At 42.6% G+C, this 15065-nt stretch overlaps 1 protein-coding gene across 1 annotated transcript in view; it reads left to right on the top strand.

Moving 5' to 3' along the window:
• Positions 1 to 1770: 1770 nt before the first annotated feature.
• Positions 1771 to 15065, top strand: part of pnpla2 (patatin-like phospholipase domain containing 2) — a 26140-nt gene continuing 12845 nt past the window's right edge. Inside the window, exons 1-6 of the mRNA XM_029759515.1 lie at positions 1771 to 2430; positions 2912 to 3144; positions 8897 to 8962; positions 12703 to 12912; positions 13581 to 13641; positions 14959 to 15065. The exon at positions 14959 to 15065 is cut by the window's right edge and continues 115 nt beyond it. Coding sequence (XP_029615375.1) covers positions 2244 to 2430; positions 2912 to 3144; positions 8897 to 8962; positions 12703 to 12912; positions 13581 to 13641; positions 14959 to 15065 — 864 coding nt within the window. The 5' untranslated portion in view covers positions 1771 to 2243. The remainder of the gene's footprint in view (positions 2431 to 2911; positions 3145 to 8896; positions 8963 to 12702; positions 12913 to 13580; positions 13642 to 14958) is intronic.

Raw genomic sequence — 15065 nt, 5'->3', positions numbered from 1 at the left:
ACTCTCAAAGATCGGCTATGAAAAAGCCAACTGACACTTATTCTTGTGTTACTGACTTGTTGCACCCTCGACAACTACTATGATTATTATTATTTGACAATGCTGGTCATTTATGAACATTTGAACATCTAGGCCATGTGCTGTTATAATCTCCACCCGGCACAGCCAGAAGAGGACTGGCCACCCCTCATAGCCTGGTTCCTCTCTAGGTTTCTTCCTAGGTTTTGGCCTTTCTAGGGAGTTTTTCCTAGCCACCGTGCTTCTACACCTGCATTGCTTGCTGTTTGGGGTTTTAGGCTGGGTTTCTGTACAGCACTTTGTGATATCAGCTGATGTAAGAAGGGCTTTATAAATACATTTGGTTTGATATGGTAATTTGTAAATACTGTGTGTGTGTGTGTGTGTGTGTGTGTGTGTGTGTGTGTGTGTGTGTGTGTGTGTGTGTGTGTGTGTGTGTGTGTGTGTGTGTTTGTGTGTGTGTGTGTGTATGTGTGTGTGTCACAAAAGTTTGGTTTCACAATATGATATACTTAAAGTACATACAAACGATATCATTATAGTACATACATACGATATCATTATAGTGCATACATACGATATCATTATACATACGATATCATTACACACACACACACACACACACACACACGTTACTTTAACAAATACATATGCCCGTCTGGCAGATGGTTAATGAGAAACAAACAGAGGTTATGATATAATATGCTGCTATGCTTGGCAGGAATGTATTCCCTGAATGTCCTAAAATAATCCATTGGAGAATTGCAGCCACGTTACTTCATTATGTGGTAATGTTTTTCCAGGGTTTTTCCAGTTGTTTGGTGCACTTATTGTTTCACAAGATACAAATATCTTCCATACACTCTGTTCTTTCCATGCCATGAATAACACTCAAAATATGCAACAAAAAATAAAAGAAAAGGATATATAAATGATAAATAAATAACGCAAATGTAGTTACATAGACCCATATATAACAGATGTTATTGCACTGTAAGTAAAGCACCATGCCGTTTTAGATTCTTGGTAAATGTGTCATAGAGGAAAGTTGAAACAACAGTCGTTCTGGATTTTTGTTTAATTTCATGTTATTCTAAGACCGTCTGGGTAGCAGACACTCTACACTGTATTCTTCATTGTTGTTTGGAAGTATAGAAAAACTAAATGTAAACAAAAGGAAGCACAAAATAAATGTATTATTTGCTTGATAAACACACAGTCCCATCAAAGAACACTCGTTTTTTTTATGTGGGCCAACGGCTATAAAACAACAATATTATTGTCAATTACGTCTTTAAACTATGTAAACACATTCCTATTGAGGTGGAATATATATTTTTTTGTCCCTAGAGGTCTTTGTTGACAATGTTTAAAAAAAAAATGTTTTTATTGTATTTTATTTAACCTTTATTTAAACTAGGCAAGTCAGATAAGAACATATTCCTATTTACAATGACGGCCTAGTCTTTAACAGATAGTTTATTAAGCTACACAGCAATTAGATTCCTGAGTATGAATTTAGTTTAAAAAAAAATGATGTAAGTATTCTGTTGACCAATTACAATCAAGAGTAAGAGAAGATATAGGCCAAATGCGACAGGGACAGGTGACAAACGGGGACACCGACAAGCCCCTCTCAGAATAAAACCCAAGACATTCCGAGTGACGGCAGAAAGGAGGTGAGGAGGCCGTCACATACAACTCAGCCACTGATAGGACGAGTGTTTCAGGAATACAGATGGTGATTGGACATTGTGATGAAAACATCACTCCCTTCCTCCTCGTCGTGGAAACAAATGGGACAGAGAGGAACGAAAGTGCCAGAGAGGGGACACCGCTTTCAATGACTGATGTTGAACACTTTCGCTTGAATAAAGTGATTGTTTTTTTGGGGACAAATACGTTACTAATTTCCAACAGGTAATTGTCTTACAACAAAATAAAAATAATGAACGTGTGAGGAAGAGAATGGTGAAGATGTCCTCAAGAACAGAAAGACAATCAACTTGTTAACAGTCAGTTGAACTATATGAAAACAGACAGATCTCTCAGGGGAACGACAAAAGGGTACAACAACTACAAATAGCTGACATTTTTTTCCCCCACACATTTTCAACATTCAAAGACTGTGGTATTTATTACCAACACTTTAGATAACTAGTTGTGAACTTTTTTTTGCAGGAGCTTTCTGTCTAAATCGACTGTCTCTCAGATAGTAGTTAGCTATGTTTCCTCTAGACTCGACGTGGAACATTTCCTTTGCAGGTTGCGGCTTTTTGGGGATCTATCATATTGGTGTAGCAAGTTGTTTACTGGAACAGAGCCCTTTCCTAGTCCACAACGCCCGTCACATATACGGGGCATCGGCAGGGGCGCTCACCGCATCTGCGCTGGTCACCGGAGCGTGTTTAGGTAGGCAGCGCTGAACTTTACTCTAATTGTTACTTAATCATTTGACTGCGTGTGTGTGTGTGTTAGTTTCGTGCCTTATTTTGCTGTCTGTCCTCTCTGTGCACTGTCTGTATGTTGATTGTCTACTGTTACCCACCCTGTTTCGCTTCATGTCTTCCTAGTGAAAGTAATACACATTAATGTTTTTCCCGTTGCCAACCATAGAAACATGGTCCCGTGTGGCTCAGTTGGTAGAGCATGGCGTTTGCAACGCCAGTGTTGTGGGTTCGATTCCCACGGGGGCCAGTACGAAAAAAACAAAAAATGTATGAAATGTATGCATTCACTACTGTAAGTCGCTCTAGATAAGAGCGTCTGCTAAAATGTAAATAGAGATGGCCATTATATTGTCACAGCATAATGTTACCAACGACATAGGCCTAATGATCTGTAACATACTGTATAATAAAAATATTCTGTCATTTTCTTGATTCCTCATCAGGTGAGGCAGGTGCCAACATCATTGATGTGGCTAAGGATGCCCGGAAACGTTTCCTGGGGCCTATGCACCCATCTTTCAACCTGGTGAAGATCATGCGTAACATGCTGTATAAAACCCTGCCAGCCGATTCTCACCACAGTGCCACAGGGCGGCTCGGCATATCACTGACCAGGGTGACCGACGGAGAGAACGTCTTGGTGTCCCACTTCAACAGCAAGGAGGAACTGGTGCAGGTGAGGGTCTGAAAACATATTCTGACCGGAAATAAATGACCATTGAAACACATAGCACTGGTTTCCCAGACACAGATTAAACCTGATCCTGGACTAAAAAAAAAAACATTCTCTATGGAGATTCTATTCTATTGAAATAAGTACAGAGAAAAAATGTATGAAATGTATGCATTCACTACTGTAAGTCGCTCTGGATAAGAGCGTCTGCTAAATGACTGAAATGAAATGTAATGAAATAAGTTAACGCAGAACAAACATTTTGCGTAATTTGTCAGATGGTTGATTAAGTTCTGGGTTCCATATGTGTTGAGAAGAGATTGTAACCCTCTCTCTTTGCAAGTCTAAATGTCCCGTCTCCTTCCAAAATGTGAAAGATGCTAACAGTTGTGAAATCGTGATTTTTTTTCCAAAGCACCTAAACTAAAGCTGCTTGTTATCTGACACATCCCGTAGTATCACGACTAGGGCTGTTACGGTGACTGTATTACCGCCACACCAGCGGTCACGAGTCATGAAGCCAGTCAAATTCCACGCGTCCGTTTAGTCACTTTAATTAGGCTTCTCCCAGCTCTGATGCTGCTGATGGTCATTAGTAGCCTACCAAACTAGCTAACTACCTGGTACTCAGCACTCTATTGTCCCTCTAATAACTCTGACATCAATGCAAATGGGATCGAAAATCCAATAAATCTCTTCATGAGAGCCCGTGAGCTCATGTTGCGCAACATTTCTATAGGCTATGCAATTGCGGGAGAAAACAGAGTGATGGCCTCTAATAAAAAGAGGAGGATCCCAACAGATACATATTCTATATTTATTTCTCAACATTACTAATATTAAGCACATTGCTTCTCTTTACAACAGGAATATAGCCTAATGCATACAGTTGAAGTCAGAAGTTTACATACACTTAGGTTGGAGTCATTAAAACTCGTTTTTTCAACCACTCCACAAATTTCTTGTTAACAAACTATAGTTTTGGCAAGTCGGTTAGGACATCTACTTTGTGCACGACACAAGTAAGACACAGACAGATTATAGATTACAGACAGATTATTTCACTTATAATTCACTGTATCACAATTCCAGTGGGTCAGAAGTTTACATACGTTAAGTTGACTGGGCCTTTAAACAGCTTGGAAAATTACAGAAAATGATGCCATGGCTTCTGATAGGCTAATTGACATCATTTGAGTCAATTGGAGGTGAACCTGTGGATGTATTTCAAGGCCTACCTTTGAACTCAGCGCCTCTTTGCTTGACATCAGCCAAGACCTCCACAAGTCTGGTTCATCCTTGGGAGCAATTTCCAAACACCTGAAGGTACCACGTTCATCTGTATAAACAATAGTACGCAAGTATAAACACCATGGGACCACGCAGCCGCCATACCGCTCAGGAAGGAGATGCGTTCTGTCTCCTAGAGATGAATGTACTTTGGTGCGAAAAGTGCAAATCAATCCCAGAACAACAGCAAAGGACCTTGTCAAGATGCTGGAGGAAACAGGTACAAAGTATCTATATCCACAGTAAAACAAGTCCTATATTGGCATAACCTGAAAGGCTGCTCAGCAAGGAAGAAGCCACTGCTCCAAAACCGCCATAAAAAAGCCAGACTACGGTTTGTAACTGCAAATGGGGACAAAGATCGTACTTTTTGGAGAAATGTCCTCTGGTCTGATGAAACAAAAATAGAACTGTTTGGGCATAATAACCATCGTTATGTTTGGAGGAAAAAGGGGGAGGCTTGCAAGCCAAAGAACACTCTTCCAACCGTGAAGCACGGGGGTGGCAGCATCATGTTGTGGGGGTGCTTTGCTTCAGGAGGGACTGGTGCACTTCACAAAGCGTACTTCCAAAGTTGTGGCAAAATGACTTAAGGACAACAAAGTCAATATACTGGAGTGGCCATCACAAAGCCCTGACCTCAATCCTATAGACAATTTGTGGGCAGAACTGAAAAAGTGTGTGCGAGCAAGGAGGCCTACAAACCTGACTCAGTTACACCAGCTCTGTCAGGAGGAATGGGCCAAAATTCACCCAACTTATTGTGGGAAGCTTGTGGAAGGCTACCCGAAACGTTTGACCCAAGTTAAACAATTTAAAGGCAATGCTACCAAATAATAATTGAGTGTATGTAAACTTCTGACCCACTGGGAATGAGATGAAAGAAATAAAAGCTGAAATAAATCATTCTCTCTACTATTATTCTGACATTTCACATTCTTAAAATAAAGTGGTGATCCTAACTGACCTAAGACAGGGAATTTTTACTAGGATTAAATGTCAGGAATTGTTAAAAACTGAGTTTAAATGTATTTTGCTAAGGTGTATGTAAACCTCTGACTTCAACTGTATATTATTTAGTATATTGTAAAGACAAGATTAAATCAAGAATAGTCTGATGTGTGACAATATTAGCTTATCACTTGTGAATGACGCCCAGCATAAGAAACAATGCCTTTTTTTGTGACTTGTTCAAATCGTAGTCCCACACCTCATGTAGCCTAACCCATAGGCCTATATGTTTTAATAAGGTTAGTATCACAACTCATGAAGCCTAACCCATAGGCCTATATGTTTTAATAAGGTTTATATCACAACTAAAGTAGCCAAATAACTTCTTAAAATTAAGAACATTAATCTGCTTTACAATGAGTGTAGAGCCTAACTTGGCATACATTTGTATTTATTTTTATATTTTGATGAACCTTTATTTAATATAGTTTCACGTTTGGGGAAGATAATTTTCACCATTAAAATGCAGCTTTATAATAAAAGCATTACTTGCATAATCACATTTGCAGTCACTTTTGATAATGGTGTTTTCAGCTAATGGAACATTCGCGCTTATATCCTACTGCCGTGTGCGCATTGCTGCGCTTATAATGTGAAGAAATAGCCTCATAGTTGATCAATATTTTAAGCTAAACGTTTCGATCTGTTGCGTCAGCCACAATTTCATAAAAAAAGGTTTGTATTAATTTGGGGTCAATCGCATCCCACCATTGTCCCAGAATATGTTCGTAATATTTATTTCTCGCACAGAATTGAATAGGTTGACTTTTGTCCTGTGGGGGGATAGTAGATTGACATAGGCTAGTGCTTTTGCTGTTCGTTAGGACTACTCATCTTGTTGGCCGATGAAAAATACATCTTCAATATGCACCTCGGAATCGGATAAGGATGATCGCGTGATGGAGAGCGATGGAGTGAAGGGAGAAGGGCACAATGCAGCTCTCTCAGGGAGAAGGGCACAACGCAGCTGTCACGTCCTGACCAGTAGAGGGTGTAGTTGGGTCAGGACGTGGCAGAAGAGTCTGTGTGTTTTATTGTTTCATTGATTTTGGCCGTGTGACTTCCAATCAGGCACAGCTGTAGAGGGTTGTGGTTGATTGGGAGTCACACATAAGTTGCCTAATTTTGCCGTTTGGGTTTGTGGGTAATTGTTCCTCTTCACAGTGGTTGCACCTGACAGGACTGTGTTGGCTGTCAGTTTTCATGTTTTGTTTGTAGTTCGCGTTTGAATTAAATCATGACGAACCCGAATTCCGCCGCATTTTGGTCCATTTCTTCAACAGACAGCCGTGACAGCAGCTCTCCAGGCCACAAAAGGAATGGATTTTTTTTTTAGGGGCCATTACGGCCACAAAGGGGATGCCGCCGTGAAATTCGAGGCATTATCAAGGGTTTGTCAAAGTGTGAATGAGAGACTGATGAAGTGTGTACAGCCTGCACAAAAAAACAAAGCAGAGTCTCATGCCTTTCATGTGACTTTTTTCAAATCATCATTAGAGTCTCATCATGCAGCCTTAGAATGTATTAAACATCAAAACATATAGCCCAACGTTTGTACAACAACTAAAGTTACATTAATAACTATAAATTAAGCATATAGGAGTACTTATTTCTTTGTTATCCGCTCAACACAGAATAGCTGCATGTGCTCACTCCCTCAAATCGTTTGGAGAAAATATTACGATTTTATTCAGCTTTGTTCAATTGTATTCTTCATAATATAAAATAATGTAAAAATAATTCCACGGAATTCTAAGCAAATCTTGTCTGCTAAATGAACTAGTGTAGCCCCACAGCCATATGGAATAGCCAGATCAGGGCCTGCTAAATGAACTAGTGTAGCCCCACAGCCATATGGAATAGCCAGATCAGGGCCGAACGAAAGGACAACTCAGAGTATTCTGTTCTTCTGAAATAAACTACATTTTCTTCATATCATAATGCTTCTTTAGGCCTGTCTAAAATAAATAATGGATTTATTGTGAAGGTGTAGGATATATTACATGGATTTATTAGACTTTTTAAAATGTCTTGTAGGCTGTGTGTGGAGTCCAGGAGATGCTACATTTTTTATGTTAATTAAACGGTCAATTACCGTGACACTGACCAGTTATTTGCTTCACAATCACCTGCTGATGAAATTTCGTGACCGCCACAAGTCAGGACAGTTCTATGGTAACTTCTTTGTCTATGTAGTCTGTCTGAGAGATTACTATTGGAAGGGATTTTTAGTCCAGACGAGGTTTAACCTCTGTTTGGGAAAGCGGCCCCCACAGAGAGCTCGTTTTGAGACTGACACGATCACGAAACATCTCATAATCATAATGCTGAGTGCAGGTGAGAGTTTTAAAAACATTGACTTGCTGGTAAAACTATCTTGTGAATTGAAGCTGATTTGCATAAATACTGAGAAATGTAGGTATAGGCTAACTATTATTGAGACGACAGGCACAGATCATTAAGCATCTTATAGCTATAAAACCCAGATATTGATATAACCACTCCCACTGACTCATTGACCTATTGCACGTGAGTGTCTCAAGTACTCACCTAGAGCCAAAGTATGTTCTGAACTGAAACTGCTTGGTAGGCATTAAACCCTGAGACGTTCAATTACAACGTCACCGATCGAAACGTTGACACACACACACACACACACACGCACGCACGCACGCACGCACGCACACACACACACACACCTTAGCTAACCAACTCATGGCAGAATCATATTGAGGCTCACTGAATTAATTTATAATCAGTATTACTCAGTCACACACACACACACACACACACACACACACACACACACACACACACACACACACACACACACACACACACACACACACACACACACACATGATGTGTTGTGTTCTTTATCCAGGCCTGTGTACTAGACTCATCATAATGTGTTCTGATCCAGGCCTGTGTACTAGACTCATCATAATGTACTGTGTTCTTTATCCAGGCCTGTGTACTAGACTCATAATTTACATTTACATTTAAGTCATTTAGCAGACGCTCTTATCCAGAGCGACTTACAAATTGGTAATGTATTATGTTCTGATCCATCCCTGTGTACTAGACTCATCATAATGTACTGTGTTCTGATCCAGGCCTGTGTACTAGACTCATCATAATGTGTTCTGATCCAGGCCTGTGTACTAGACTCATCATAATGTGTTCTGATCCAGGCCTGTGTACTAGACTCATCATGATGTACTGTGTTCTGATCCAGGCCTGTGTACTAGACTCATCATAATGTACTGTGTTCTGACCCAGGCCTGTGTACTAGACTCATCATAATGTATTGTGTTCTTTATCCAGGCCTGTGTACTAGACTCATCATAATGTGTTCTGATCCAGGCCTGTGTACTAGACTCATCATAATGTATTATGTTCTGACCCAGGCCTGTGTACTAGACTCATCATAATGTATTATGTTCTGACCCAGGCCTGTGTCTGCAGCGCCTACATCCCTGTGTACTGTGGACTGATCCCTCCTACATTGCAGGGTGTGGTGAGTACAACTCCCTTCTTATTGGTTGTCACTGTCTGACCAATGTGGAAGGTCAAAGTTCTACAATTTCTCTTCTTAGAATCTGATTTTAAACCTAAACCTTAACCACACTGCGAACCTTATTCCATAAATCTTAACCTTGAAATTAATCCCAGAAAAAAAAGGGTAATTTTATATTTGATGTTTACGATAAAGACCCTTCTGGTGTTCCATCTTGGACATATAGTGGGAATTCTTCTTATCATTGGTTAAGTGGATTTTACACAACACAAACATACTGAGCACCATTTGAAAACAGATACTTTCCTGTTTCCAAATCAAATCACATGTATGGTACAAAAAATGAGTTATGAGAAAGCACAGCTGTTGTCAGTAGAGACCGTTTTAGAACCGATGTGATCGTTTTCTAAATTAATTGTTGGCTCTCCCCTCTCCTTGACTCTTATTGGTCAAGCTCTCCCTTTTCTTCACTGTGATTGGTCAAGCTCTAGGTCCGTCCAGCCTATTGACCTTTAATCCCGGTCCCCTGACTATGGTTTCCTTGTATTGTTGTTGTCCTTCTTCTTGGCTCAGGGAGAGCCAGTTCTCTACTCTTCTCCTCCTCTACCCTCCTGCTCTCTCTCTCTACCCTCTCCTGTCTGTCTCTTCTCCTCCTCTACCCTCCTGCTCTCTCTCTCTATCCTCTCCTGTCTGTCTCTTCTCCTCCTCTACCCTCTCCTGTCTGTCTCTTCTCCTCCTCTACCCTCTCCTGTCTGTCTCTTCTCCTCCTCTACCCTCCTGCTCTCTCTCTCTACCCTCTCCTGTCTGCCTCTTCTCCTCCTCTACCCTCCTGCTCTCTCTCTCTACCCTCTCCTGTCTGCCTCTTCTCCTCCTCTACCCTCCTGCTCTCTCTCTCTACCCTCTCCTGTCTGCCTCTTCTCCTCCTCTACCCTCCTGCTCTCTCTCTCTATCCTCTCCTGTCTGTCTCTTCTCCTCCTCTACCCTCCCTCTCCTGTCTGTCTCTTCTCCTCCTCTACCCTCCCTCTCCTGTCTGTCTCTTCTCCTCCTCTACCCTCTCCTGTCTGTCTCTTCTCCTCCTCTACCCTCTCCTGTCTGTCTCTCCGCCTCCTCTATCCTCTCCTGTCTGTCTCTTCTCCTCCTCTACCCTCTCCTGTCTGTCTCTTCTCCTCCTCTACCCTCCCTCTCCTGTCTGTCTCTTCTCCTCCTGTACCGTCCCTCTTTCTCTCTGGGTGGAGGCCTCTTGCTCTATTTCTGGAAGGTTATCTTTCTCTCCATCCGTTCTGACTGTTGAATGACACACGTGACATGTGATTTGGCTTTGACTATACAGTTCAATCAATTTAGACTTAAGTCATAAAGGCACAGTTTCACACAGTAATGTTTTGGCCAGTACTCTAGCTAACTTTCTAACAAGGATTAGATTACATTTCACATCAGTGTTTCTCTTTGGCCTTTGGGAAGTGTGTCTGTGTGTGTGTGTGTGCGTGTGTGTGTGTGTGTGTGTGTGTGTGTGTGTGTGTGTGTGTGTGTGTGTGTGTGTGTGTGTGTGTGTGTGTGTGTGTGAACCTAACTCCGGACCTGAGCACCAATGTGACAGTGACAGTGCCACATTTATGAGTGTGTTGGCAGAGATCTCAAGGTTGTCCTCTCCTCTGCTGTCCTCGTGCTGGCTGGACACTGGGCCTGACGTCACTATAGACACTATCAACTGACAACACTTCACATGCCTCCCACAAGCACTTTTACCATATACACCCTAGTATATTTTTACTTTTACCGTATACACCCCAGTATGTTGTTACTTTTACTGTATATACCCTAGTAGATCTTTACTTTTACCGTATATACCCTAGTAGATCTTTACTTTTACCGTATATACCCTAGTAGATCTTTACTTTTACCGTATACACCCAAGAATGTGAAATATCAGAATAATAGCGGAGAGAATGATTTATTTCTGCTTTTATTTCTTTCATCACATTCTGTCAGTCTGTCTGAAGTTTACATACATTCAATTAATATTTGGTGACATTGCCTTTACATTGTTTAACTTGGGTCAAACGTTTCGGGTAGCCTTCCACAAGCTTGCCACAATAAGTTTGGTGAATTTTGGCCCATTCCTCCTGACAGAGCTGGTGTAACTGAGTCAGGTTTGTAGGCCTCCTTGCTCGCACACGCTTTTTCAAGTCTGCCCACAAATTTTCATTAGGATTGATGTCAGTGCTTTGTGATGGCCACTCCAATACCTTGACTTTGTTGTCATTAAGCCATAACTTTGGAAGTATGCTTGGGGTCATTGTTCATTTGGAAGGCCCATTTGCGACCAAGCTTTAACTTCCAAACTGATGTCTTGAGATGTTGCTTCAATATATCCACATAATTTTCGTTCCTCATGATGCCATCTATTTTGTGAAGTGCACCAGTCCGTCCTGGAGCATAGCACCCCCACAACATGATGCTGCCACCCCCGTGCTTCACGGTTAGGATGCTGTTCTTCGGCTTGCAAGCCTCCCCCTCTTCCTCCAAACATAACGATGGTCATTATGGCCAAACAGTTCTATTTTTGTTTCATCAGACCAGAGGACATTTATCCAGAAAGTACGATCTTTGTCCCCATGTGCAGTTGCAAACCGTAGTCTGGCTTTTTTATGGTGGTTGGCAGTGGCTTCTTCCTTGCTGAGCAGCCTTTCAGGTTGTGTCGATATAGGACTTGTTTTACTGTGGATATAGATACTTTTGTTCCTGTGTCCTCCAGCATCTTCACAAGGTCCTATGCTGTTGTTCTGGGATTGATTTGCACTTTTCACACCAAAGTACGTTCATCTCTAGCAGATAGAACAAGTCTCCTTCCTGAGCGGTATGATGGCTGCGTGGTCCCATGGTGTTTATACTTGCATACTATTGTTTATACAGATGAACGTGGTACCTTCAGGCGTTTGGAAATTGCTCTCAAGGATGAACCAGACTGGAGGAGATTTAAAATATATATTTTTTTCTGAGGTCTTGGCTGATTTCTTTTGATTTTCCCATGATGTCAAGCAAAGAGGCACTGAGGAGTTTGTAGGTAGGCCTTGAAATACATCCACAGGTACACCTCCAATTGACTCAAATGATGTCAATTAGCCTATCAGAAGCTTCTAAAGCCATGACACCAGTTGTTTAAAGGCACAGTCAACTTAGTGTATGTAAACTGCTGACCCACTGGAATTACAGTGATACAGATACTCCATGTAGCAACGTTTTAACGGACTCAAAATGGTTATTTTAGTTTAGTATCTCTTTGCCTGACTCTCTCTTTCTCTACCTCTCTCTCTACCTCTCTCTCTACCTCTCTCTCTCTTTCTCTACCTCTCTCTCTACCTCTCTCTCTCTCTCTCTACCTCTCTCTCTGCCTCTCTCTACCTCTCTACCTCTTTCTCTACCTCTTTCTCTACCTCTCTCTCTCTCTCTCTCTCTCTCTCTACCTCTCTCTCTCTCTCTCTCTCTCTCTCTCTCTCTCTCTCTCTCTCTACCTCTCTCTCTCTCTCTCTCTCTCTACCTCTCTCTCTCTCTCTCTCTCTCTACCTCTCTCTACCTCTCTCTACCTCTCTCTCTACCTCTCTCTCTCTCTCTCTCTCTCTCTCTCTCTCTCTCTCTCTCTACCTCTCTCTCTACCTCTCTCTCTCTCTCTCTACCTCTCTCTACCTCTCTCTACCTCTCTCTCTACCTCTCTCTCTCCCTCCCTCCCTCCCTCCCTCCAGCGTTACGTGGACGGTGGTATCAGTGATAATCTGCCTCAGTATGAGCTGAAGAACACCATCACTGTGTCTCCGTTCTCTGGAGAGAGTGACATCTGTCCTAGAGACAGATCCACCAACATGCATGAACTACGATTCACCAACACCTCTATCCAGTTTACCCTCACCAACCTGTACAGAGTGTCCAGAGCTCTGTTCCCCCCTGAGCCACAGGTACACACACACACACACACACACACACACACACACACACACACACACACACACACACACACACACACACACACACACACACACACACACACACACACACACACACACCTCTACACTGTCCAGGCTCTGTTCCCCCCTGAGCCACAGGTACACACACACACACACACACACACACACACACACACACACACACACACACCTCTACAGTGTCCAGGCTCTGTTCCCCCCTGAGCCACAGGTACACCCACACACACACACACACACACACACACACACACACCTCTACAGTGTCCAGGCTCTGTTCCCCCCTGAGCCACAGGTACTGTAGCAACTCACATTCATTTATATATACCTGCATTTACATAATGTACTAATTCTATGGTAATACATTAATTTACATATTGCACTAATGATATGATAATATATGTATTTACATAATTTAATAATAATAATAATATGCTAATTAACATACTGTAGTACTATCCGAAGTGACAGTACATTGTGTGTTTGTGATCCGCGCAGGCATTGAAACCACGAGCTTGGCTTTGCTACCATCACACATTCTTACCACCCCGAGCCACACAGGACATTACACAATGTTATTTACACAGACGGAGACAGACTCTCTGAATGAGGATATTTACTTGGTCTGTGTTTCTTTGTTTCAGGTTATGAAGACCATGTGTAAACAGGGATATAAAGACGCCCTTTACTTCCTGAAGAAGAACGGTAAAGAGACCTTTCTTAGGCTCTGTATTTAATGCTGTAGTATAGAGTGGTTACTGTATATTACAGTCTGTGATATTAAACCATTCAGTCCCAACGTCCGACATGTAATAGAAGAAAAATGAACCAGACAGACTGATGACCAACCAGACAGACCGATGACCAACAAGACAGACCGATGACCAACCAGACAGACTGATGACCAACCAGACAGACTGATGACCAACCAGACAGACAGATGACCAACCAGACAGACCGATGACAGACCGATAACCAACCAGACAGACCGATGATGAACCAGACAGACTGATGACCAACCAGACAGACCAATGACCAACCAGACAGACCGATGACCAACCAGACAGACCGATTAGACCGATGACCAACCAGACAGACCGATGACCAACCAGACAGACCGATGACCAACCAGACAGATCGATGACCAACCAGACAGACCGATGACCAACCAGACAGACCGATGACCAACCAGACAGACCGATGACCAACCAGATAGACCGATGACCAACCAGATAGACCGATGACCAACCAGATAGACTGATGACCAACCAGACAGACCAATGACCAACCAGACAGACCGATGACCAACCAGACAGACCGATTAGACCGATGACCAACCAGACAGACCGATGACCAACCAGACAGACCGATGACCAACCAGACAGACCGATGACCAACCAGACAGACCGATGACCAACCAGATAGACCGATGACCAACCAGATAGACTGATGACCAACCAGACAGACTGATGACCAACCAGACAGACTGATGACCAACCAGACAGACCGATGACCAACCAAACAGACTGATGACCAACCAGACAGACCGATGACCAACCAAACAGACTGATGACCAACCAGACAGACCGATGACCAACCAGACAGACTGATGACCAACCAGACAGACTGATGACTAACCAGACAGACCGATGACCAACCAGACAGACCGATGATGAACCAGACAGACTGATGACCAACCAGACAGACCGATGACCAACCAGACAGACCGATGACCAACCAGACAGACTGATTAGACCGATGACCAACCAGACAGACTGATGACCAACCAGACAGACCGATGACCAACCAGACAGACCGATGACCAACCAGACAGACCGATGACCAACCAGACAGACCGATGACCAACCAGACAGACTGATGACCAACCAGACAGACTGATTAGACCGATGACCAACCAGACAGACCGATGACCAACCAGACAGACCGATGACCAACCAGACAGACCGATGACCAACCAGACAGACTGCAGGTTTTTAACTGTGTTGTTTGTTTATGTTTCAGGACTACTGAATCACCCAGGACCCCACAGACCTCTGATAGCTGACGGCGAGGATGAGGAAGATGACATCATGAATGATGATGATGACGACGAAGAGCACGAGGAGCAT

Source organism: Salmo trutta, chromosome 7 (assembly GCF_901001165.1).
Source record: "Salmo trutta chromosome 7, fSalTru1.1, whole genome shotgun sequence".
Classification (NCBI taxonomy): Eukaryota; Metazoa; Chordata; class Actinopteri; order Salmoniformes; family Salmonidae; genus Salmo; species Salmo trutta.
Note: the sequence above shows the minus strand (reverse complement) of the source record. Positions and strands in the feature narration are given on the sequence as shown.